At 40.2% G+C, this 26,560-nt stretch overlaps 2 protein-coding genes across 12 annotated transcripts in view; one reads left to right on the top strand and one right to left on the bottom strand.

The window, feature by feature from the left end:
• The window catches only part of ECHDC1 (ethylmalonyl-CoA decarboxylase 1), a 66,211-nt gene extending 55,645 nt beyond the window's left edge, over positions 1 to 10,566 (top strand). For all 10 annotated transcript variants that reach the window (XM_026845740.1, XM_026845738.1, XM_026845742.1 and 7 more), the window contains one exon: positions 10,094 to 10,566. In XM_026845740.1, the coding sequence (XP_026701541.1) occupies positions 10,094 to 10,499 (406 nt within the window). In that variant the 3' untranslated portion in view covers positions 10,500 to 10,566. The remainder of the gene's footprint in view (positions 1 to 10,093) is intronic.
• Positions 10,567 to 15,993: 5,427 nt separating this feature from the next.
• Positions 15,994 to 26,218, bottom strand: RNF146 (ring finger protein 146). Of its 2 annotated transcripts, none has more exons than XM_026845683.1 (3): positions 26,115 to 26,218; positions 21,371 to 21,527; positions 15,994 to 17,758 (listed from the first exon to the last, which is right to left on the bottom strand). In XM_026845683.1, the coding sequence occupies exon 3, from the start codon at positions 17,755 to 17,757 to the stop codon at positions 16,699 to 16,701; it is 1,059 nt and encodes a 352-aa protein (XP_026701484.1). In that variant the 5' UTR covers position 17,758; positions 21,371 to 21,527; positions 26,115 to 26,218; the 3' UTR covers positions 15,994 to 16,698. The 2 variants fall into 2 exon arrangements, with proteins under 2 accessions (XP_026701484.1, XP_026701485.1); XM_026845684.1 differs by lacking the exon at positions 26,115 to 26,218 and adding an exon at positions 26,074 to 26,098.
• Positions 26,219 to 26,560: the final 342 nt, after the last annotated feature.

Raw genomic sequence — 26,560 nt, 5'->3', positions numbered from 1 at the left:
ACAGAAATAAAGTAATAGATGGGAATTAGAAGAGGAAGAGAGTGTTAGTGAGACATCAGCTGGTAGCAGGGAAGGACAAATGGGGCGGTACCCCGTGGGTTGCTGTCCTACAACTGCAGGGAGAAAGGAGAATCCTGGTGCTACATTTTGAACGATGGGGCTTCAGTCCCGCTTCATGGCTCTGGTGATTCATGCCATTTTCAGAGTTTGTACTCCACTCTTCAGGGGAATTACAGCTCCCCAGTGTAACTGTCTGCTGCATCAGCCTGGGAAATGGGATGCATTCACTTTGCAGTTTGGCCAAATAATTTCCTTTCCTGTCAGTTTACTGAAAAATGTCTGGGGAAGAAAAAAAAGAGAAAAAGAAAGATGAGCCTTTTTTTTTTTTTTAATATTGCTTGTGGAGTTTTAATCAGTTACACTTTTTTGAGCCTCTGTTTCTTGCCCTGTGATCTGTCATCTAATTTAATTTTTCATTCCTGCTACAGAAAAAGTGTTTCTATAATTTCCAGTATTCACCTTCATTTTTTCCCTTTTAGAAGAAATGCAGCTTTTTATAGCATGATTTTCTCTCTCCAGCTTCTGTAAAGCCACAGTGAGTGTGTCAAGCCTGAGGTAAAAAATGAGATTTAAAAGCCCTAATCCAGGTCTGCTGGGTGAGCCTCTATCTGTAGCTGATTTCTGGGAGATTCTGGTCCAGAATGAGATTGGAAGAGCTATCTGTGTGGATGGCAGCCAGTATGACAGCCAGCGAGCATCACCTGCAGGAGACTTGGGGGGACCTACCTACCTCGTCTTGTTTGAGGCTGCTCTGCTCCCCTTGCAGGGTATTTGCCACACCTTCTTCCCCCATAGTTCTTTCCTTCCCTAAACTCTCTCTCAAATTAACAGTCTTTCTGACCCTCTTTTAGCCATACCTCTTTGATTAGGGGAGTTCTTAAGAAATAAATACTTCTCTGGTTGTTCTTATGCAGTCATGTCTGGACCAGTTTTTTAGTCTGGGTCTTGTCAGATCACAGATTGTGTGCTCTGCCGCTTTACAATGCTCCTTTTTTCTGCTGATAGGCCTTTTCTTAATTTTTTCTAAGTGCAGACTTTGCTGATGATGAGATGCTGGTTTTTGGGGCATGCAGATTTCTGTGTCTGCCTATTATAATTTAACTCCTGTTATCAAAAAGATCTTTTTCTGATAATGATATTATCTTCCCTGGAGTGGCTTTCTTTGAAATTGGTAATCTTGCAGCCTCTTTGAGTTGACTGTTGCTTTTGGAGGCTTATCTTCCACTGTATGTCCCAGTGTTTGGGCAATAGATGGTGGAGTTATCCACACCTGCAGCTCCTGTGTATTCTTGGAGAACATATTGCTCCTAAATCATTTTATGTATGTTTATCAGTTTCTGCTCTGATGTTCCTGTGTTCCATCTCTGCCTTCAACTCTTCTCTTGTTACTCTGTCTTCTTTTTTTTTTTGATCCAGGACTCTACTTTTCAGAATTTTAGCATCAACCAAATGTTTTTGTGTCTTTAGATGAAAATATGACTTTGTCATTCTTTCTTCTGCATTTCATTTGACTCTGGGTGATGTGAGAAAGCATGATAGTCACATTATAAATGGTTATTTTAAGGTTTAGTTTGAAGAGTGCATCTCTCCTTGTTTAGGTCCATATGCTCCTCTCTGGGAAGTGCCCTGGGGTTTCCCAACCAACCCAGAACAACATTAACTCCTGCTCAGGTAAAAATATCTGTAATTAGGAGTCTATTTTTTGGATCTGATTTTAACTGTGATCCTTAGGGTTCCATAAAATGCATTGGAAAACCTGACTGGAGGGCAGCAATGGTAAGTTGTAAAGTCAACTTTTGTGAGGGACAGTTATTTTTCTAGGCTACTTTATGTAAGGCTTGATTCTTAGCTTTTGTTGTGAGTGGGGGGAAAATGGATGCACTAAGAGTGTTACAAAATAATTCAGTAACTATAAATAAAATTCCATATAATCTGTAAGGCAATTTGAAAAGAGCTGTGAGAAAAGTGAGCTCTTGTCTTGGTGAGATTTCTTAAACTGGCATCAAGCCTACTCCTTTGACACTGAGTTTTAGAGTGTGCCTAGAACACTCTGTACTTGGAGGCTTGGTAGGATTTTTTATTTATTTTGGTTCTTGGGTATTATTTAAATTAATGTAAACCTCAAGTAAAGAAGGTGTATTGCTTTGTGGGGGTTGAGGGTTTTTTTTAATCATTGAAAGGATTTGAGAAGGGTGGCTTTCTGATGGGCTTATTGAAATAGTGGCTGGACCTACTTCTTTCCATTGCATTCCTGTAGTAAAGGTTACAGATTAAAGCTCATAAAAAGGAAAGATCATTAATGTTCACACTCTTCTCTTAATCCTGTTGCAATTTGGGATTGCAGAGCAGCTTCATGCAATTGTATCTAAGATATGCACAAGGGACATAGTTTCCCCAAACTCTCTCAGACCATTTATCTTCATTTTTAAATTCTTTAGCAGTTACCATTTAGGCATCTGTCAGGTAAATATCTGTGACTAAAGGATTTTCAGAAAGAGCAAAGATTTTGGGATTTGTTTTTATGGTGCCAGTCTGCATGGATTATCACTAAAAGCATACAGGACATCCTTACTTTTATTGGTTTTACAGTATTTTCACTTTGGAATCTCACTTCGTGTTGCCACAGCTCCAAAGCAGCAATTGCTGTCATTTCTCATGTTTCTTTGCGTAGGACAGAAACATGAGGAGCTCTCCGTGCGAGAGAAGATATGGGAGAGGAGCAGGAGGAATTAATACTAGCAGTACTACAATACATACTGGGAAAGCACAGAACAGTCGTGGCTGGCCAATGTTCACTTCATTGCTACAGTTCAAAAATCTGCTACATATAATTACCAATGAGTTAGTGATTAAAAGTTTAATCGGGGCTTTTTGATTCTTTAAGGCCTATCCAATTAAGTGAAATTGAAAGAAATTGAAATTATGACTGACTCTTCTCAAGATGAATCCACTTGTTGATATTTTCAGAGAATTAGGGGTGGGGGGTTTTTGGTGATAGCAGGTTTAGTAAGACAGCGGAGTTTCAGAAAAATGTTTATCTTTTTAATCCCTTTACAGAGTACCTAGGTAATTATTTGATGGTGTAACAATAAAGAGACGAGACACTGCACTGGATAGGCTGAAACCAATTAATTAGTCCCAACTTGCTCTTTGGAGGAGACTGTCTTATTCTTGAGGTTCTAATTCTAACAGCATCTGTCACAAAAATTGAAGTAAGGACTGGAAACTGCTCATCAGCAGCTTTGCTGACTGGCTAAATTATTTTATTATAGTACTGCATATTTCTTCTGCAAAATATTCTTCCCACAGTGCTTTGCTGCTTCAAAATTAATTTTTATTGCAGAAATGACTGGTTTATGCAGCTGTTTCAAGGTGAGTTTCTGTAATAACTATGGAAAGCTTGTGTACTGGAATATTACACAAGGCTAGAACTAGGATTTTTTAATTAAAAATAAAACCCTTACACTCCACGATTAAATATTGATGGAAGTATTCCTAGCCTTTCCAGGAAGGTTTATGGTCCTAAGAATATTTTGAGAGACTAAATACTTACACAAGTCAGGTTGTTGCTATTAGAACACAATGTTGTTATATAATTAACTATCAGTATTTAGGTTTCCAGGTTAGGTCTTCACAAGCTTGAATTGCAGCCTTAACTTTAGTCAGTACTCTTAATTTCAGGTTTTCTGTGGCTTTGTGAATATGTCAAGGCAGTCGTTCATATTCAGGTCTTGTTTTCAAGGCTATACTCAGGAATTACCTCTGTTAAAAGATTCTGGAGAAGGTAGGGATGTGTTTTGCAGCAAATTGCCAAGGAGCATTCATATATGAGGCCTCAAGGATTTGTATCTTAATGCTAAGGAAGTTCTGTAGTCTCTTACACGTGTATTAACATCTGTCTGTGCATGGTGGGGAGGATAGGTTTTAGATACGTTAAATGGGAAGGTACGTGGTATCTGGTGTATCTTTCTGGCTCTTAAGATTTGGAACACAGGTATCAGAGGTGGACTGAGCACCAGGTACATGTTAAAACTTGCTGGGCCACATGCCATGCTAAAGAAAATGGGGAGAAGCCAGCAAGCCTGGAGGTTTCCAAACTGTAGTATGTGCTATGTGAACCATTGAAGATAGTGTGCAGTTGTAGCAGTGCTTGTGTGATGGTCCTTGCCCGAGGTTCAGACTAACAGCACCTGGAGTCCCAATTAAATTGCTTCCTATGGTCCAGCTTGCAGGGCTGCCACTTGCCTGGGTCAAGGCCCCTTGGTGCCCCTGCCTGAGCCAAGGAACTCCAGGCCTTAGCCTGAGCCACTGAAGCTCCAGAATTGGCTGGCTGCATTTGTAGCAAAGGGGCTGGATGCATCTCAGAAGACCACCAGGACTTGGGTTTTTGGACAGGGCAAGTGCTTCCAGCATGTGCTGCAGCCACTGATCATAGGTTTTCTCAGCCCTTTTGTGGCTGTAGGAAGAGTTTTATCCTGCTGTTGACTGAAGACCCTTTCACATGCTTGCATCTTCTCAGGCACAGATGGACTTTGATTTTCATGTGCCATGGCAGACAATACAGGAGATCTCAGCTATTCAGATCCTATAGTTGTACTGAGTTCTAGATGCCTATGGCAATGCTTTTGCCTCCGGTGGAAGAGTCAAGGTGACTTCTGTCTTTCACATCCAACTACCCACTTCTACGTCATCTGAATAGTTACTGTGTTTCAGCCATCCACTTCAAAGTTTTTGTTGTACAGATAGAGGAAGAGGTAGTTTAGTTCTTACTCTGATGCTATAAATTAATAAATCACAACTCTCTCTTGCTTTGTTTTAAATTATTGTAACACCCTAGTTGACTAAAAACATCCCATCTACTGCATGTGTTCAGCATCACTTTGTGTGTAAGAGCAGCACTTCTGTTGGTGGGTTTTACATGCATCAGCAAGAGGAGAAAGATCAGATTGCAGGTGTTACCTGTGTAACACTCTTATCTGCTGCCTGAGTCACAGTCACTTGCTGCAAGAACCCACCACCAGTACTGGGATCTCCTGTGCCCCTTGGGATGCTGGAGTGTAGGGAAGATGGAGTGAGATTATGAGGTGTGATGTGCAGGTGAAGTGATGGGCCAGGGACTGTACTTTGAGTGTTAGGAAGGTTCAGTAGGAGAACAGAAGAAGTGGACAACGAACTCTAGCTTTCTTGCTCATTTAAAGTCCAGCATGCATTTGAGAGCTGCTGCTGCTGCTGGTCCTGGTAACACTTGCCAAGCAAAATTACAAAATCCTAAACTAGTACATCTGAGTTTTTGTTACTTGCAAGCAAAGTCATCAAATTTTCATGCCCACCTGGTAAAACAAGTTCTATTTGCATGATAAACTCCATCCACAGATAATGTCATACCTGACCTCTAACAAATTCTTGACCTTGTACTCCCCAGCGGTGTGTATTTTAAAAAGCTGTTTTGGCCACATGTTAGCATAGCCTGGCTGTTACTTAATTTAACAAGAGTTACTTAAGCTGATTGATGAGCGTGTTAGAAAAATAATACATGTTGGGGAATGTGTATAACTGGATTATACATCAACTTTGTTCTTCTGTTGTTTTCTGGTTAAAACAAATGTTTAGCCCTTGATAACCTTCTTTCTGTTACCATTTCCCTGGTGGTTTTCCTTTTTCTGTAATGTTTCTCTTTTCCTGTGCTTAAAACAGTTGCATGTGTGGTTTGGATGGTTGGCTGAAAGCCTTTGATATCAATACTGTATTCTTGCTGTCTTCACTGAGTAAGGGAAGTCAGCCAAAATGCATGTGTGGCTGACCATGGCCATTGCTTTTCATGCTTCTGGATGTCTTACATCTATGTTTTGCAAAAATGTCTAGTTCTATTTGAAGATCTCTTATTATTTCTATAACTCTTGCTCTACAGCATGCTAAAGTTATTGATATCCTTTAATTGTATCCCAAGGCCTTGGGATACTCTTGGTTTTGGAGATTTTTCCACTTTGTGTTGGTACAACCACCTTGTAGATAGGTGTTAACGAAATTTGTAGAAGAAGGTAGCAGATGTGGTGAGGGACCCAAAGGCATAAGCTTTTCTTATAATTTATGCTGATTGGTGGTTTGAGAGCAGGAAGCCGTAGTATTTGTGGGGAAGATAGAAGTAATCTCCTGCAGTTCTGGCTGCCCTCTCTCAGTATAACCATAGCTGAGAACCAGGTGCTGCAGCACTGTGTGATGCCAGCTGCCTCCCTCCATGGTGTGCCAGTCTCATGCCAGCTAAAAAGAGAATGTTGGAAGTTGGGAGCTGTGTCCTTACATGACACTGGGAGTCAAACAGGGATGGGAACAAAATCTAGGCTGCTGACAATATGTTTAATGTTTTAGGCATCCTTTTTTTTCCATCAGGAGTTTCAGAGGCATAGTGGTCAGAGCTTTTAAAATGCATAAAATAGAGGATGGTATTTGTCCCTAGTAAGCATCATTAGTGTCTTTGCCTTGTCAGAATGCTGAATAGAATCAAAACCTTGAAGTCCAGGAACTGATGAGGTAAGGGCCAGCATAGATCTTAATTCTACCCAAGGAACTGATGATACCTGTTGGAACAATTCAATAACATGGGTACTATATAAAGCAGTTATGAAAAACTGGGAAAATACATTTTTGTTTGCATTTTCCATTTTCATTGTATATGTTTCAGCTTAAAGTAGCCGGGAAATACGTTAGCAGAGGAAAGCAGAGCTGTGAGCTCACAGCAAGTGCTGCCTTTGAGGAAGCAAATGTACCTGTTTAAGGATGGTATTTGTTAGGTTACATTGTTAATGGCAAACAAGGTTTTCTTCTCAGGTGCATTGCCAGTGATGTGATGCGATGTGACAGTCAGTAGTTTGTGGGTGCAATGAGACGTCAGGGAGTAAAAGAATCCTCTGATCAAAGGTGGAGGGTTTGTAATATTTAGTGCATCTGAGAACATTTTAAAATGTACATCAGGAACATTTGCTGTAGCTCTTGTTTGCTTTAGATGATTAACCCAAACTTGGACGTGGCCCACGGTGGCTGTGCTTTCTTCCTAGGGGTGTTGTAGTCCTTGTAACATAGAAATACAGTGTTCTTAAAGAACGTTTCAGCTGCACGTTGGTGCTTGTATCACCTTAACCTCTTATTTCCAGTTTAAGTTGTGAAGATTTTGCTACCCTTCACATTTCTGAAGGATCTTTCTCTGCTTGTTAGGTCTTCAGTTACTTTGTACATTAATTACTTGTAATAATTTTTTTTTCCAGTATTGTCATGCAACAGATTTCCTTTTTTTTTTTTTTTTTTTTTGGACCCTAGTGGTATGACCTTCCCCCAAGCTACAGGAGACCCAGATTTTAATTCCCTTGACCTGGAAGACAAGAACAGGCATATGGAATCAAATCAGGGTTCATTCGGTATTCATCTACTGTTCTGTGTCAGGGCCAGTACTAGATGAGTAAGGTATAAACAGTGAGGGAATAGATTAGTACTTTGGTCTTGTCGGCTTTTTGATTTCTGCCTCTTTATGTTTAGTAATGCTTGATGTACTTTTCTTACATAAATTCATCTAACGGGAGATCAGATCTGTCATGTCTCAGAAGGTAGACTCGATTTCTTTCATAAAATTAGAAATATTTATGTGAGGCTGCAGCTGGCAGTGTTCAGAGGCTGATCCCAGGCTGGCTTGGCAGCAGCACACCTCTTCAGAGCCGAGCTCAGGTTTCCATTGCTTCCTTGGGTATGGGGACTGAAAATGAGTGGTGTACCTAACAGAGTGTGATAGGTGGTTTCTATAAGAAATGGTGTGGCTTCAGGAAGGGATTCATAGTTGAAAAGTCTGAAAAAACACAGATATCTTTCTTAAGCCTGAAGGCAGTCCAAGACTACTTTTACACCTTATACTGACCACCACTTATCTCAGTATTTTCTGTGAAGCTTATACAAAGGAGCACTGTAGGAAGAGGTGAATCCCAGTGAGATCCTGGAGGCTGCAGCCTCAATCTCTCTTTTGATTTATCTATCAGTCATTTATTTTCCTTTTATCACGTTTGATTCCATTTTCTCAGAAGGAGATGAAGACTGTGCAGGGTAACAGAGCCTTTCCCACATACTAAAAGTTTTCAACTTTTTTCTTTGTGCTGATGGATTGGCTGTGCTTCTAATGTAAAATTTTACTTCCTGTGCGAACTTCAGAGTGTGTTGACCCAACTTCCCAGTTGAGTCCGTATGCTGCCCTGAGAATGTTTATGGAAATGCCTGTCCTTAAGGCCTGACCACAGGTGTCTGGGACAGTCAACATACACACACATTGTTTTGCGGACCAGTGGTGGCTGTCTTATAAGACTGTCTACAGATTGTCTAGCATCAGATGCCTAGCTGTGTATGACTGCTTTTTTTAGTGCTTCACATCGCTCAGCGCAGCTAGAATTAAACCCTTAATAATGTTTTCATTATTGCTTTTCCCAGAGGGAAGCTGGGTGTCAGCAAATTGCAAAGTAAGCTGAGCCAGTAAAGGAGTTTTGGAATACTTGCAGAACCTTCCTTTCAGAGAGGAGAGGCCTGAGCTCCCTGGAATTTGCTGGGTTTGGGAAGCACTTGCTAATGTTAGCTAAAAGCCTTTCCTCCCCTGCAATACTCTGCTCTCTTCCTTTTGTCACACAAGCTTCCTCCACTATCTCTACAAAAAGGCTTTCATGCAATCTGGCATGTCAGCTGTTGCCTTTGTGCATTGTGTTGGGCCTGGGATAAAGCATAAGCTCTTCAGCCCTGGTGCTTTATAGTATGGCATGAATGCTGATGGTGCTCTGGTTAAGAAAAAAGCAACCAAGCAAACTTAGAATTAACAATAGCTAAGCTGATTCGGGAACTGTGAGTTCCTAGAAGTAGTTTCATTTTTAAGGGTTTTCTTTTTCTTTCTACTTTAAAGTTGTTTATGTTGGCATTTTTGTCATGGAAAACTGCATTGTTAGGAAACAGACTTGTGTGTAGATCTTAGTATAACATATTTTATCTTCAGAAAGCCAATTAGTGCTTGAAGTAGAAGCTAATCTACTTCACAAGTGTAATTTACATCCCTTGTCTTATAAACAGCAGCAAGCAACCACATTGCAGAACATCATCTTAAGAAAAAGCAAGTACTGCTCTGTTTCTGTACATCTTTTCTATATGTTTCTATTTCTAGAGGCTTTTTCCACTACCCTAATGTGTGTCAGCGTGAACACTATGTGGAGACAGTACAATCCATTGCAGCAGAGTTCTTCCAGGGAGATAACTTAATCAGCCCTAGGGTGAGTTCTTAAATAAGGGAGGTGACAGACTGTAGAAAAGAAGCAAAGATGTGAAATCTTCAAAAAGGGGAATGTGACTCTACTTTCTGGAGGGAACCAATTCTATTACATGCTGTAAGCATAAATAAAAGGCAATTCTATTACATGTTGTGAGCCACAAGTCGAGCATCTATCCTGACTTCCCTTGATGTAGTGAGCAGTTAGAAATCAAACTCACATGGACCCTCTGAAGTACGGAACAGAAAAGAAAAACCCAAACAACTGTGCCGTAATCAAGAACCAGAGTGCTGACAGAAACTCCCCAGTGCAGATCAGTACTAAGACCATGATTCATCCTCTTGACAAATATATTTTGTGCATTAGTTTGCTTGGTTTTTACCCAAAACCCTGTTGGTTTAGGAATGAATTAACAAGGCAGTGTTGGTACTGTGAATAAGTGTAACGTCCCATCCCTCTGCAATTCTGTTTTCAAAGACTTTTTAGATCTGACTACAGGTATCAGTGTGGGCACTAAGCATCTTTACTTGTGGTAGCCTATGTATCTCGTTTCATGAAGAGCCAAAAGTTGCAGCTAAGGTACAGGGTGATGTAAAAATTAAGGTATTCCAGCTCTGGCTGTAATCAGCATGCTGTCCAGTTGTATCAGCCTTTGGAAGCAGAGGGGAGGAGAAAATAGAAAACTGAGTGCTGGTAAGCTGGAAATGGAAGTTGATGCATGGATTGACCTCTGCATCTTTGTTCTTCATTGACAGGTTGATGACACCTGGGAGTGAAATTCGGTTTGTTCACAAGCACATGGGTCTGGTGCCAGGCTGGGGAGGAGCTGCCCGGCTGGTGCGGATCGTTGGCAGCGGGGCTGCCCTCCAGCTGCTGAGTGGGGCTGCCGGAGTGGACCCCGAGAGAGCTTTGCACCTTGGGCTCTCAGAGGAGACATTGTCATCTTCAGATGAAACCGGAGCATTAGAAGAAGCCCAGGCCTGGCTGAGTCAGTACACAGAGGGTCCAGCCACTGTGATTCAGGCTGTGAAAAAGGTGGTGACAGCGGGAAGAGAGCTACCAGTAGAAGCTGCCCTAAGGACAGAGAAAGACGTTTTTGGAACTGTATGGGGTGGGCCTGCCAATTTGCAGGCATTGGTTAGAAGACCAAAACATAAATGATGGTCAGTGCATAAGAAATGTTTTTGGCTTTTTTGCAAACAAAGCTTTCACTAAAGCAGGCATTAAACTGAATCATTTAAGGACTTGTTCATTTAAACTGGCATTAACATTCCTGTCGTTCATGTCAGGCAGACATATTTGGTGTGCAACCACAGAGAAATCCCCGGCAGATTCTTTACTGTTCTAATCACCCACTGAATGGAGATCAGTGAAATTAGTATGTACAGGTAAATACTGTGCTGAGAATAGAACTATAATTCTTTCGGAATGAATGAAGATTATTTTCTTTGCAGTTAATTTTGTTTTTCTAACTAGTATGGAAATAAACCTCATGTTGAAAGATACTAGGTTTATTTATTTGCAGAACATGTGCACCTAAAGCTGCAAAATATTAATTCCCCAACATGAGACCAGTGTCTTTAAGCAGCTTTGAAGGGATGATAGCTGGTGAGATGATAATTTTTTTTTTCATCTTCAGTCAGTTCTTTGCATAATCGTTGAGAAAGTATCTGAGGACACCTAAATTTGATTTTTACAGGAGATGCTCTAACTCGGAGCTTATAGCCCTCATTCTCTGACACTGATTCAGATCTTTAAATGCATTTAGGTATCTTCTCATTGCCCCAGGAACCAACTACCTACATATGCATCTGCACATTCCCATAGCCTGGACCTGTGCTGCTGAGCACATGCAGAGCTGCTGACCTGATTCTTTACATAGAATCTGATTGAAATCTTGGAAGGCCATGATGTGTCATGCCCCCACATGGGATGTCCTTGACAGACTGGGTGGTCTGAGTACTTCATCATTCTGGAAAGACTTGCATGTGGATCTGTCTACATCTTACTTCAGAGTATTTCTCTGGTAGGGTTTATTTGGGCTGACCAGAAGATTTGGAACTTGGTCTCCACTTCATGCTGGTGACTGTGCAAGTAATTAGATAACTCAGTGAGGAGGGTTTTCCCTTTAGAAATTAGAAACTGACACCAAGTCCCTGCTTTAGCAGATGATTCTTAAAATGGAACATCTGTGAGAGCAAAACCATCTCCATGACTGAGGGTTTCCTTTACTGTTGGTTAGGATTAACTTGTCTCTAAATCCAGCAGGGGCTGAGATCTGAGCTCAGGGGAGCATGTTAAGGAGAAAACTTTGGGCTACATGGCATTAACATGGATTCTTGCTCTGACCAGGCATAACTAACTCTAGATACATGGAATAAGCTGCCTTAGGGAAAGGAGGTGATTCCTTGGATGGAAATCACAATTTCTACAGTTTGGAAGGATTCCTGAGCTTTAGACAGCAAGGTAACTGTATGTATGTTTGATGATCTTGGGACAGGTCAATGATGGGAATTAGGCCTGGATTGCCTGTTACAATTCTGCAGCTTTTGAGCAGATGCTATGCTCTGTTGGGGGAATTTAACTATATGGCTTTCACAGCTGGGAGTGTGTATAGCCTGAAGCAACCAAATGAAATGCTGAAGAAGGGGATGTGTTTTGAGCTGGCACCTCAGGGAAGATAAAGAACTTACTCTGCTCTGTTGATGCTGCCTGTTTGTCTTCACACCTGAAGCTGCTACTGGAGGAAGATTTCAAATCTCTCTTCCCCAAAAATAAAGTTCAATTTTTACTTCCACGTTAGAGAAGAGACAGGAATGGGAATGTGAGGAGGGAGTAGTCTTCTGGTTTATGCCTCTTTTCCCCACCACCCCTTTTTATCCAGTAGCTCATTTGTTAGTCCCCTGTACAGCTGGATTCTTGGCCATGCTCTAAAGGACTTCAAACCCATGACTTCTTAAGTATGGATGTTTTTAATAGTCAGGCAGTACTTGATTGTTTAGTAATGAAACTGTTATGCTTTTCATGAAGTTCTTCAAGAATTATGAGGGATTGCAGACTTCCACCATCACTGAACCTTCAGAGCACACTCCAGTCAATAACTCATCCAACTTTTTTAAGCAATAGCACATCACATTGTTGTAAGTCCAAAAAAAAGTGCCTTAAAGGGCAACTGGTTATGTCTTTGCTAGTAACAAGAATAAATTTGCCATTACTTATACTGTGACTTAAGTTTTTTAAATGGGTGTGAAAATTGCTTTGAAACTGAGCAAGACCCTTCAATTATTTTAAATTTTATTTTTCAGGTGCCAGGCTATAAGGCTGATTAGTGTATTGTGTGCACTGGGTGATATAAATTTGAAAGGGAGGAAATTGTAGCAGAAAAGCAGAATCTGTTTTATTTGCACATTTTGAACTAGATCTGTGCTGCTAGTAAGTGAAACTCAGTATGTACACCTATCAGGGACCTCTTTCCATTTTGATTTGTAGACAGTGAGCTTACTTCTCATTTCAGCAAATGCACTTCGCCAGCCATCCTCTGATTTGTATCAAAGGCCAACATTTGCTTCGAGGAACAGGACAAATAATTTACTGGTACTGAGTAAGACGATTTCAGAAAAGTTTCAGAAAAGGTTACAGAAAACTCATTTTGTTGGAATCACAAATATACCAAACAGGTACAGGAGAATCTGAAGGTAATTACAGTGTTTGTTTTGATCAAGGATTTTGTGAACAGCCCAATACCATATTCTGTCTTCTGTTTTAAAAGCAAGTACAGACCTTCTTATGAAAAACAGCCTGACTAAATTACCACGAGTGCTAGCACAAGAGCTCTGGACTGAATGAGATTAAATGGAATTTTTACTAATTTCCTCTTCCCAATACGTTTTACTAATTTCAAACCCAAATGCTTTATTTCATAGAATACTTGCTTATCATCTTAAAGTGATAAATGCCTGTAACCAGCAGCTGATAAGCACTTACATTTTTAGAAAGACCACAACCTTCATGTCTTGCTCTTGTTCCCCTTCAGAAACAACCTAAAACCAAACAAGCACTAAATGCAGATAATAAATTAGAAACCTCAGAATTGATACTCCCAGTCTCCTAATTAAACAGTGTGATAGCTTTTTTATTCCTAGGGCTAGTTTGCCAGTTCCCTCCTCAGCAAACTAGGTTTCCTATTACATTGTGAAATGCCTGTCTTGTTCTGTGACTCTGTGTACTGGGAGACCCTGAGTGCTTAATGGGGGTGTGGATTCTGTGCCAAGACTTTCAAGGTTGGATACTGGAGATCAGTTTTAGCAATACAGTTACTTTATCATATTTGCTGCTGACAGAAATGAGCAGTGTAGGTAAACTAGGTGTTCTTGCTGAATTCTTGATTCACTATGTGTTGGTTGTGTAACCAGCACCATGTAAACATAGGTGTTTATGTTTTCCTGGAAATTAAGAGATGCAGTAGGTTTTATAGTACTTTAATTTCCTTTTTCCTTTCCATTCTGCTCCAGTATGCATTTCTCTAGCTATGCAGTACAAGTTGAAAATCACTTAATGCATGAGTTTTAGAACACCACATAATGCAGTGTGGCTGTGGCTTAGCAAAAACTGAGAACATATCTCCTACTGAAGGTGATGGTTTAAATAGAAAATGAGAATTACCAGTTGCTGCTTTTTCCTAGCTGGATCTAGGGAGTACATTTGCCACTCTGATAATCAGCTATTATGCTCTCACCAGCCTTACTTTAACTGATTTTAGTACTTCACAGCTGCAGTCAGCCAGCAGGAGCCAAAAGTAGCATCATGGGTATTCAGTTGAACAGAGGTCTGACTCTCTATTTTGGTCAAGAACCCCCAAGGATAATCACCAATAAAATTATCTGTAGACTGTTTGGGCTGAAAATCCTGAAATTAAGTGTACAGCTAGTGCAGTTCTTGTTTTTTTGCTTCTAACTTTCTTACCAGTAGATAGCATCACATGAAGTAGAATGTGTGCACATAGCAGAAGTGTTCTTACTGAAGGTTTTTGCAGCACAAAGTCAGACTTTGATTACAGGCACTGTGTGTTAACTCACTTAAAACAGAGAAATAATGCAGCTCGCAACTAACAAATAGGAGAAAAAGCATTCCCTCCTATTTCCTTCTGAATTCCATGTTACTAGCTTATTTCCTTACAGAACTGGAAGATGATAGTAAAAATCTGTGATCAGGAGCATCCATTGCTAGTTGAGAAAGAAGAAAATCGCCTGTATTCCATCCTAGATTCCTCTGCACTTTCCTTTGTTCACTGACCCACTGATCTCACCTGGGGGCAGAAAAAACAAACTGGAGGGCTGGCACAGCTTTGCCCAAGACTAGATACATCAGCCATCATTACAGTAAGGACATTTTAGAAGTTTAAATCTACCATTTTTAAAAATCAGCCCTTTTAATTCCCTTCAAGTGGTTATTTGCCTACAGTGACTTTTGTCTGAAGATGTGTAGTACCTATGTATCAGCTACTGTCCCTTTCTATTCAGGGATACATGTAGTAAGAACTGGAGTTTAATAAGCTTTATTTTAAAGATTGAGTCCAGAATCAACTAATGCTGTTTTGCAATTTGAAAAAATGTAAAACTGCCATAGACAAAAAAGACAAGCTGTACTTTTTAAACCTTCTCTTGATTGCTAATACAAGCACAAAACTACCTGTTCTGTGCTGTCACTCATTTTGATATGAAGAACAGATAAACAGCACTATAGTCCTTAACATCCATGTTCTTTGTAGCAGGGTCAAGTTTGCTGACTTACAGAATCACAGAATCATCTAGGTTAGAAAAGATCTGAAGATCACCTAGTCCAACCATTAACCTAACACTGACAGTTCCCAACTGCACCATATCCCTCAGCACTATGTCAACCCAACTCTTAAACACCTCCAGGGATGGGGACTCCACCACCTCCCTGGGCAGCCCAATGCCCAACAACCCCTTCTGTAAAGAAATGCTTCCTAATATCCAGTCTAAACCTTCCCTGGAGCAACCTGAGGCCATTCCCTCTTGTCCTGTCACTTGTTATTTGGTTAAAGAGGCTCATCCCCAGCTCTCTTCAACCTCCTTTCAGGGAGCTGTAGAGGGCGATGAGGTCTCCCCTCAGCCTCCTCTTCTCCAGACTAAACACCCCCAGTTCCCTCACCCGCTCCCCCTACGACCTGTGCTCCAGACCCTGCACCAGCTCCGTTGCCCTTCTCTGGACACACTTGAGTCATTCAATGCCCTTTTTGTAGTGAGGGGCCCAAAACTGAACACAGTCATTGAGGCATGGCCTTACCAGTGCCAAGTACATGGGTAATATCTCTTTTATTTCAAAATTTCCACTGTTAAAATAAGACTGTATGTGATACTTCTGCCCACCATAACAATGAAGCAAGTTGATCAGCTCTTCAGATGAGAAGTGAGCAGCAAGCATCTGAGAGCATTAAGCCTGCAACGTGTGATTTTTCAGCAGAAAGACATTCACTGGAGTGTTGTGTTTGAGACACAGCCAAGTCAGGGATACCAGAAAATCAAGATACCACTCAGAGCCAGTCCTCTCTTTTAGCAAACACAGGAAGCTGTTTTATGATAGTTTTCTTTAAAGCTCCTCCAGTGAAGTTCAATTAAACTGGAGACATAGCTGAGATTATTACTGATAAAATGTAGTTTTATTAAATTATAAATTCTGTAACAAAAACAAGACAGATCAAGAAAGACCTCAAAAACAAAACTACAAGGACTAGATGGCAAAGCCAGTGAAAACGCCATGAAGAGTGTATAGGTAAGAATTTGCAACAAAAGTTAACAGCATTTTTACATTTCCATTGAAGGAAGGTAAATGATTGCTCTTGTCTAGTAAAAACACATTTTAACTCCAAACTCACATCTATTTTCTCACATTAAATTAAGCATCCTGCTCACACCCAACATCTTGCCTGCTCCCACATTGCTTTAGTGTTCTTTTCGTACATCAATCCATGCAGAAAGTAGTAAGACACTTAATGCAACAGTCAGATAATGAAGACAATTCAAGTTGTACAGTAGATATACATTGGCCAAAAAGGGATTGAGTATCTCCAAGGGGAAAATGCTACAAAATAAACACGAGACATTTTCAAGAAAACTGGGCATTGCTAAGCGGCTTTCAAACCATTAACAGGACAACCCATTTGCCTACAGTTAGAGTCTTCCAGCTGAGACATGTTAAGAGACTTAAACAGGCCAAATCTGTTTCTCCCCTTCACCCCGCCCTCCCACCAAACACACTGCTAGGTTTGAGTGCAATGCCAATGTGGACAGAAAATTTACAAATACAGGACTGAGTTTTTAATCGCATGGCTCTAGATTTAAACTTCAGTGACTGTGCACTGTCCATCTGGCCTTCTAGATCTCACGCTTGTGTTTACCACCCCACCCCCTGCCACTGGTCTATCCACTCCTGACTGACTTGCATTTGTGTTCAAGTGTCTCTGCTGGGCAGAGGACGGGCGTTGCTGAAGGTGGGCAGACACGTCCTCGCTATCGCTGCTAGCATCCGATTCGGTCTCCTCAACAGAGGTGTCAGGGGCTGGCACCCTACCAGAAGATGACGACTCATGGTCTTCTTCTCCCTCTCCCCTGTGACTCCTTTCAGCCATACTGTCTCCATTTATTTGTAAGTGGGCAAAAGAGTTCTCTAGAGAATTGCTTGCATCTGGTGATGGCGTTGAAGGACTCACCAGCTGACCATCTAGTGATGGCAGGGGCCTAGCAGAAATGGATGCTAGAGGTTGCACAGCTGCCGCCCCTGGAGTCGGTGTGCTGTCTGCACCATCCGCGGAGCTCTCTCTTGCCAGGTTGACAGTGTTAGCATCACAGTCCAACCTCAGCCCAGCCACTCCCTTCTTTGGTATATCTATTATGTCCCGTTTTATTTTCCTGCGGCGTCCATGCTCGTTTCTCCTATACTGAACCATATTTTCCAGATCTGCTACGTATAAAAACCCAGCGATTAGCATTTCAGTGCTCTTTTTGCCCTTGGAAAAAGCATCTTCCAGCTCTCTGCTGGTACGTTCATCATACTGCCACCAACCATTTCTACCTTCATAGTACCAAGCATATTCTCCATTGCCTCTGCTTGCCGCTTTGAGTTCTTCTGGTGACAATAAGGTTGGCTTGTCAAGAAAATCCTCTGGAATCTCCTGCCGGCAGAGCGCACATCGTTTCCCAAGCCAAGAAGCTCCCTTCACACACAGATAGCAGAAAACGTGTTTACAAGGCAGACTTACTGGATGGACACATGTTTGCAGACAAATAGCACATTCAGGGACTGTCAGGGAAGGTGCTGCGTTAGCACATGACTCATTCGTCTTCCTATTTGTAGGAAGCATGTTGATTGAATGATCTATTTCTCCACAGCCAGCCATCCTGCAGAGAATCAAAGATAGATTTAAATCAGTTTTATTTTGTCAACCTAAACTGGCACTTTACATCACCTTTGACCTCAATATCCACAGAATGAGATGCTTACCTTAAATTAAGGTAAGGGATCATTTCTGAAGCTCAGCTCAAAAACTGACAGGTTAACATTCTGTTTCCTGAGCTGACAAACTAAATGGAGTACTGGGATAATTTCTTTTCCTAAATCACCAATCTATCTGTTTTGTTTTCAGCACATAATCACACCAAGTTAGAAAACAAATTTTGGAATTTCCTCCTTTCTCTGAAGTAGTGTTGATTAAAGAACCTCTAGTCAGCCAGTTTCTTCGAAGCCTAGTCAAGAAATTTAAAGGAGTGTAGTTGTTTCCTCAAGAGATGATCTAGCTGCAAACACTGAACTTAAAACAATCTCTCTTTACAGTACTGGTGATCATCTGATTAAGGGATTGCCTGAACCTCAGACTAGGTTTCCACAGTAGAAAACATGCCTAGCAACAGCAGCTGGCTGAACCCACTCTGTTTCTTAGTCCCCATGCACCACAGTACACCATCCCTCAAAGCGGGCTCACAACAACCATAAGGCTGCAGAAATAACCAGATTTGAAAACTGAGGTGGCTTTTTCAGAAGATACCCTGGATTCATTTTTCCTAAACATTGAGTCTAACTCCCTGACAGAGCTGAGTGCATCTGAGAAGGAATGGCTGCAGCCCAGCAGAAGGAGCAGTGTATCACAGAAGACACACAACCATGATTCGAATCCTTTGTGAAGTCATTACCTTCTCTGGCCATATCTTATTTCTGTCATTAAAGATGATTTTGTAACCAACTGTAAGAGAGCAGGGAATGCAAAACTGTGTCACTTTGGCACTGTGTAGGATTTCAGTAGTTGAAGAATTCTAGCCTAAATATGCAAATGTCTTCTCAACTACATTTTTGCCATGACAATCTTTTGCAGTCTGTTTCATGGTAATTTTCCTTTTATGTTCTTATTTATTAGCCATCAAAACCAAACACCAGATAGCAAATGAGGGAGAAGAATGGGGTTTGGGGGATAGGGCCTAAAAAGGTGCCTTTTTTCATTTAAATCCCTGAGAAAAATTGAGGCTGATATTGAGCAAAACAGCCTTTCAGTGAAACTAGTCTTTGTTGTACAAACAGCTAGGAATAGTTCATGAAAAACTATCACAGGCATGTGGGCCAAAAGGGACCTTTAGAGGTCACGTAGTCCGGTCTTCTGCTCTGCGTGACACTACCACCAATACTGAATCAGATCAGCCATGGCTCTGTCTAGTTGAATTTTTTTGAAACCTGCAAGAATGGAGATACCACAGCCTCCTGGACAGCCTGTTCTAGTGTTAACATATTCTGCTAGAAATGTGTATACCTCAAGAGAAAATGTCTAGTGTTACTGTAAAAGCCTCCACTGCTTTAAACATCTTACTAATTCTTGCTGGGATTAAAAAAAAAAAAGATTTATGCTTCAGTATCTGTGTTTATTTTTACAATAATGTATTAAGTGCTATTTACTTAAAAAATGTATTTCTGCATGCTGTCTGTTCCCTTTTATCACTATAATTTCCTCTCAAAAGACCAATGCCTCTTTAATCCATTTTTTATCAAATAATTCTTTTAAAAGCTCTACAGCTCAAATATTTTTTTCCTGAAGTAGCACATAATTGTATCCACCTGTGTCTCAGTTTCATATCTGAATTTCCTTCTCTGAGATTAAAGACAAATCTGCATACTAGTTCTTAAATCAGCATGCCAGATACAGACACAGCATTACCTACCACCTGGTAACTGTCTTTTTACTATACAGTACAGATCTATCTGCGAGATCCATGCTAACAATGTTGTGAACAAGTTGCTTTCTGGGAGCCTCACACTTTTGAGGTTATATTTTTGCAGTAGAATTTTACACTGCAACTAGGGGTTTATAATGAGAAACTTATTAGAAAAAGTAGGGGAATAAAAGCTACTGAGATTTCAGAATACCCACAAATACAGCCCAATCAGTATCTCACAACAGAATAGCTGAAAGAGAAATTCATGTATTGATTAATTTGCACTAACCACAGATGAGGTAAAGGATCTGAATTTTCAAGTGCTCCCATAATGAGATACTACTGTGCAAAAAGGCAGAGCAGCAGAGGTTTTTCTACTTCCATGATACAATTTTACAAAAAGCTGCTTCTCCCTGAAGAGACTTTGTCAGGTTATCCTTTTCAGAGTCAAAGGAAAAAAAAAACCTGTATAAAAGTTACTTATCTAGAGGTTGCATATCATACTTAAGATTTTGGAGGGGATTAAAATGCAATGCTGGGATTAAAAATGGTGTGTTTTGACAAATCAAATTCTGATACCATGAGCTAACTTATTAGTAAATTAAAAGTAGCATGAAAGTTCTCACCAGTTCACTGAAAGCACGAAAATTCTAACATTTCAACTGTGCTCTATAGGTCACCCATTAATTTGAGGGTTCTTTGATTCCTTACTAGATCAAGACAATAATGCAGGATATGAGAAGAAAGGAGAAAATGCCTTATCCTGAAATTCCTGTGTGATTTTTAATGACTCAGAGGAAAATGTTATGTGTAAAATGAATACAGCTGGAAGAGTAAAGCCTTATCTCTAAGCAAGCACTACCCAGCAACATGAAACTCTTTAAAAGATAAGCAACTGCAGTTGCATGTGCTCAGAATGCAGGACAATCATGTACTTGAAGATTCATATCAACTAAACTGATGCTGTCTCACTTTTTGTTTTTAAAGGAAGATCCTAATTAATCTTTTTTTTGTTTTCCTTTTTAATAGGTCATAGTTTGTTTATATGCTGGCATGAGGATGTACATGTAGATTTTTAATGAAGAGGTAGTAATCCTTCAGAAAGGAGGAAAAACATCTAGGACTGCTATTCTGCTACATTATGGCTGTGGAGGCACTTTCATTGCAACCTCATGACATTAAGAGCTAAACAAAACTAAACACAGAATATTTTTCCTGAAATTAGAAGTAATATAACAAGATTTAATGAAAACAGACTTCATATTAGAACTGTTATCCAACAGTAAAGTTATGTTTGTCCAGGGGTCCATTCCCCTAAGTCAGTTCTGGCAACAGGAAAAATTACATTTAATCAAACTTAAGGACAAGTTCTAAAATAATTTTATTTGAAGTAATTAGATCCTTGAATCAGGTGTAAATAAGGGAACAATAAGCATCTGAACACTGCATTTTAACATAAATACAGCCTAAAGCCAACTGAGAAGGCGCTAGTTCACAATCTTCCCAGACTCCACCTCTCTACCATCCTTTTGTGGGTTTTTAAAGATTTTTTTTAATATTAAAACATATGCTTAATTTGTAAGCTTAGGGTACACAGCCTAGAGCACCTTCATCAACATACAAAGTATGGAAGAGGTGATATATACCTGTATGAGGAGACCCCAGGCCTTCTATGACTATTGGAAGAAAAAGTAAATTCCCACAAAGCCACCTCAAAACAGCAATTTTTTAAACTCCAGGTCAAATTCTGACTGCAACTAAGCAGTCTGTCAAGGAGCTGAAATACAAAAGTCCATTAACAAAACAACAGCTTACTTTTTCTGAATAATTTCTACTGAAGCATGCCACAAGACTAAAATGTCCTCTCTTCAGATGTCTCCAACTAGGATGGCAGGTCCTCTTTCCCAAGGCTGGCTCATTCCTTACTTGTCCTGCCCAATGGTACACTACAGTGTTTCAGCTTTTCTGCAAACTAACAGAAAGCAAATATCATCAGCATTACAACGTTGTACAGAGGTATAAGCAAGCAAAATACAATGTTGTGGTCTTGTTATAGAAATTACCGTGCTTTCATTTACCCACGGCAGCTTGTTTTCAATAAAAACATAATCAGACTTCTGCTTTATTTTTTTGCAATAATCAATTCTGGCCCACAGTTTTGATGTGATTTTTTTTTAATGTCTGACTTAAGCAAATTATCTTTTTCTAAAGTATTATAAAAGGCAATTATCTTTAACTATAATAAGTTAATGGCTCATTTCCGTAAAGTAACCATGTACACAAAAGGAGAAGCAAGACCAAAGTTAGGAGCATGTTATGTTTATGCAAATTTAACCTCTAATAAATGACTTCTTACACTCAGTTTTAAAAGCCACAATACCTTCCTAAACCTGTTTATAAAAATATCTGTATCATATTGTTCCAAAGGACTGCCTAGGCTTATCTCTTAGCAGGGGCTAGTACCAAATGCTTAAGGAGAACATGGTGCATGCAAACAGCTGACTCTCCCTAGGTCCTCTCCATATTTCAAGCAGCCTGTAGCTCAGAGCTTTGCAGCCTTGTCCTCTTTTTCAGAAATCACATGCATTCATTTCGTGAATGAACCTCAGAACTGTTCAGCACTTTCTTCCTTTATAAATCTACATGTGTATTTTCTCATAGTAGCTTATAAACAACCTCTATGACCTAGATTTGATACTTAACAAGGTAAACAAAAAAGGGATTAATGAGGATATTCTTTATTTCTTTATAAGGTGCTGAAGGGCTCCAAGGTTTATTCATGGAATGAATGCATGCAATCTCTGAAAAAGAGGACAAGGATGCAACTCTGCCTTCACACCTCAGGTATAATAATATCCAAGATAGCAGACAATGTCAGTCAACAACACATTTTGCATACGTCACCAACCAGAATCTAAGCTAAGTCATTTCACAAATACATAATCATCACTGGAAACCAGCAAGCATCTAACAAATAACCTAAATAACTCTACTACAGTAGGGAAGTAGAAATCTGCAAACTCAGAGACAGCTGGGGGACAATCAAAGTTTCACTGTCACATTCACGCACCCTAAGCAGGAAGGTCTTGACCTGAAAGAGCCACCCTTAGTTACAGAATGTATTTGGGAATCCGCTGTAAAAAGACTGATGAGCCACCTTCCTCCTGGGCTGTAGCTTTCAAGATGATTCTTAAGCATTCTGAACTACAATTTCCAGTGGCTGCAAAACCTTACATATAGGAATGATATGAAGCAGACCTGAGAATGTCACATCTTATATTTCAATTTACTCAAGGAAAAAATCATTTCAGTAAAAATACAGTGCAGATAAGACACATACAGTCGAGCAAAGTCAAGGAGTCCTAAGTCCCTGAAAGAATATGGAGCACTTAGTATTACAGAATTCTGTGTCGCAGTCCTTCATCAAATGATCGAACATTTATCATTAATAACATCAGTGAAATGTTCAGATGACTTCAGTATCAGACACGTTACTCAACTATGTTATTTTCTTTATGGCTGAGCTCAATGTAACATTCCATGCAGCTATTTTTAGCAAGAGCTCCTATGGAAAAATGCAAAAATTAACGAGCCTATCCACACCTTTTCTCCCCTCATCATTCCAGCAGGTTCCCCATTTTTCACACATCAATCTGAAAGCAGGAGCTGCAATAGCATTAAAATTCTGGCTCTACTAATCCACTCAGACAAGATACTATGTTTATTGTGATCAAAGAGAGAGTTGCAACAAGCTTGATGCTGTGGGTGTGGTGTTCAGTCGGTCTTGGGAGCTGGTTTTCTGTTACTTCTGTAGGTATCACTTGAAGCCTTTTATCTACTACCTCTCGCAATCCACTATTAGAGGTACCACATCATAAAACCAAATGTTACATGGAGATGGAAGAAAAAGGTTGGGTCAGTGCTGGCAGATTTCTTAGGAAATAAAAATGCATGCACATTTTCAAGGTATGTAATTACACCTAGAAGAATCCACTTAGGGCATAATTATAGGATTACTGTAAAGCAACTTTCTAATTGCTGCATAGCTCTTAAAAAGAACTAGTTCACAAACTGACTTCAGGTAACCTCTACTTTTCATGACATTGTTATTTATTTAATAAGCCAGTCTTGAAAATTGTACTAAACAGGATAAAAGACACTTGTGGTTACACATACACACCCTTTCCTGGACAATGAGTCCTCCTTTAAAGTCAAGTGGGTAAGAGCTGGGTTCTACACTTAGCAATTAATTTTCTATACTAGAAAAGCACGTGGTATGAGGAGTTATGCTATCTGTGGCAACCTGCAAGTATCCCTTCCTTCTGCGCACTCATTAAATCCATACATCCTACCACACACTGATTCTGAAACTTTCATTCAAGATGCAACAGATGAAGGACAATCCCAGTGATCAGGAGCAAGAATTTAAACTGGGCAACATCCCTCCCAAACTGTGGCTCAGCCAAGCATTTAACTGCTCACTTTGCCCCCTTGGAAGTCTCTCAGGATGCTTGCTGGGAGAAGTCACATCTGCTTCTTTCATGCAACATTAAGGTGTTGAAGTGGTGGACTTCCTACCAGACTGATCTCCCAAAAATTATTTCAGGTTCTCCTTAGGAAAAATTTCAAGCTTTTGCTAGACCAAGATGGAATGAAGTAATTTCTTGTTAGTTCAGTCAACTGTGCCCAATGGATTCCCAGTAAATTATCAGGCCCAACACAATTTTTTCCACTTCTGTATTTCTTTGGAAAAATCCAGCAACAATAAAAAAATCCCAGAAAATTACATATTTAAGAAGCCAGCTCCTAAATGTTGACGAAGTGTTATCTACAGTTTTAAGAAATCTCTTCCGTAAGTAAAAGCTTAGTTTTTTAAAAAACAAACAAGCATAAGCCATTGGCAAATCCAACTAACACCAGCTCCTAGCCAAACCATCCAAAGACTATTAGGAGTCCTGCTTCAAATGACAGATGATCTCACAAGTTCTGCAACTCTGTACAGATTACTCTGCAGTAGCTATCACTGCAGTAGCTATCATTCCCCCCTGCTCACAGGTTGAAAACTCAACAGCTACAGCATTACTTCAAAAGAGTAAATGCTCCTCTGTTATTTAATACCGGGATTTTTCCATCAAGCTCCCTAATTCATAACTCAATTATTGGGGGGGGGGGAACAGGAGGGGAAAAAGAACCCCAGATTTCTGCCCTTCCCTACAAGTCACCACAACCCAAACACTGTGGGAAGGAGGAAGGTGGCTGTTTTTTTAAATAGGAAAAACCACTCTCCTGTCTGAAGATCTGCTACTGTCAACACAGTATCAGCTCAAGGTACTGAGCCTATCAGGTATTTTTTCAATTGTCTCTGGGCACTGGATAGCACAACGGATAAATAACCTCACTGCTTCCTGTCCTTACCGCCCTTTGTGTATCTGTCTTAAACTCAGAATATCTTCAGGAACTGCTGACTGTTATGAGGCTTCAAGTTGCCTGTCATTCCTTAGCATTTGCTATTACAAATTAATAAAAAAACCAACCCTTATATGTACATTTGGAACTGAATCACAGAAGAACAGTCAAGTGTAGAACAGTCAACCATTTCGGTATTGAACTGCTACATATTCATTCAAAATGAGGTTCTTCTATGATACAACTGTATCACTGAATTTGAATTTTGAGCATATATCCTATTTCAATTCACATAACAGAGCAAAATGTTAGTTTCTCACTCAGAATTATATTATGTAGAGAACAAAGCAGAAATAGGTTCATGTGAACTTATCAATGCTTGAGAAACATCTCATGTATATATAGACTTGATTAACATGCACAGAAGAGGGAAAAAAAAAAAAAAACCAAAAAGACTTTCCCCCCAGTAATTCCAGGAGTCCAGTGTTCAATACGGTGTAAAAATAGTGCAGATCCAACTCTCTAAATAAACAAGTCAATTACATCTAAATTGATGCAGTATATTTTGAAAGGCAACAAAAGCAGAACTTTTTCTTTCACTCAGCACAGATTCAACATTATAGCAATTTTAAAAATTGTTACTTTGATTCCCTTGGAAAAAAAAACCCACAGTATTAGCCACACAAGACTATTATAATGCAGGTTCTTGCAAACATTCATTATTTACTCAAAATGACCAAATCAATATTCAGATTTCCCTGTCTCTTCAATACCATTACAAATGGTAATTTTTTGGTGAAGCATTTTTAGAGATGCTTTAGGAACTGTTTTTAAGTAGCCCGCTGTCCAGAGGCAGCAGCTAATAAAGTGGCAGGACTGTATTTTTAGCATTACAAATCTGACAAAAGCAAAATGTTTTAAAGCTCTTCTCCCTACTCCTCCTTGTAATTATTCAACATGTACCTGCATACTGGACCACCCGTAACAAAACCTACAGTACTTCTAGTTCCTATCACAGGAGTTATACTAAGACTTAAAAGCCCACACTTGTATTTGGTTTTAACTATTTCACCATTCTGATTATCTTGTTGGCATGAAATAGTCGTATTTACAAAATATTTTGCAATAATTTTCCCGCGGTGGCAATACGTACTGCACCAAACGCCGGACCTATTTTCACGTCCCGTTTTAACATTCTGAAGGGATGCAATCCAAAGAGTCGAGCCGAGACCCTCAAGCACAAAGAAACAAAAGCACTGCCATTAAGAACACCAGTTACTTTTTTCCCAATGCTGTGTACAGCGCTCCTATGGCTGTTTGTACGACTCCCCTTCCAGGTTCAGGCAGCTCATCACAGTAATCGAGGCGAGCCGGCCACAGCAGGGACATTTTGAAAGGCGAGTGACAACACGCCGCACAGAATTCTCAGAAGCGCTGCACATCGGTCTAAGAATTAAAGCGCTGCGCTCGCGGGGCAGGGGATTCTGCCACGCGTGACGCCGCTACGGCTCACGCTCCTGACCTATTTTACTGCCCAACAAACCGAAACCTGGGAAGCTGGGCCCCGACCCGGCACACAGCCCGCACCCCGCTCACACC

The sequence above is a fragment of the Athene cunicularia genome (genome assembly GCF_003259725.1).
Source record: "Athene cunicularia isolate RWA chromosome 3 unlocalized genomic scaffold, athCun1 chr3_part1, whole genome shotgun sequence".
Taxonomy (NCBI): Eukaryota; Metazoa; Chordata; class Aves; order Strigiformes; family Strigidae; genus Athene; species Athene cunicularia.
This window is presented reverse-complemented; position numbering and strand designations above follow the sequence as displayed.

What these genes read in the sequence shown, in the direction of transcription:
- RNF146 (XM_026845683.1), bottom strand. Translation starts at nt 17,757, where the DNA reads ATGGCTGGCTGTGGAGAAATAGATCATTCAATCAACATGCTTCCTACA.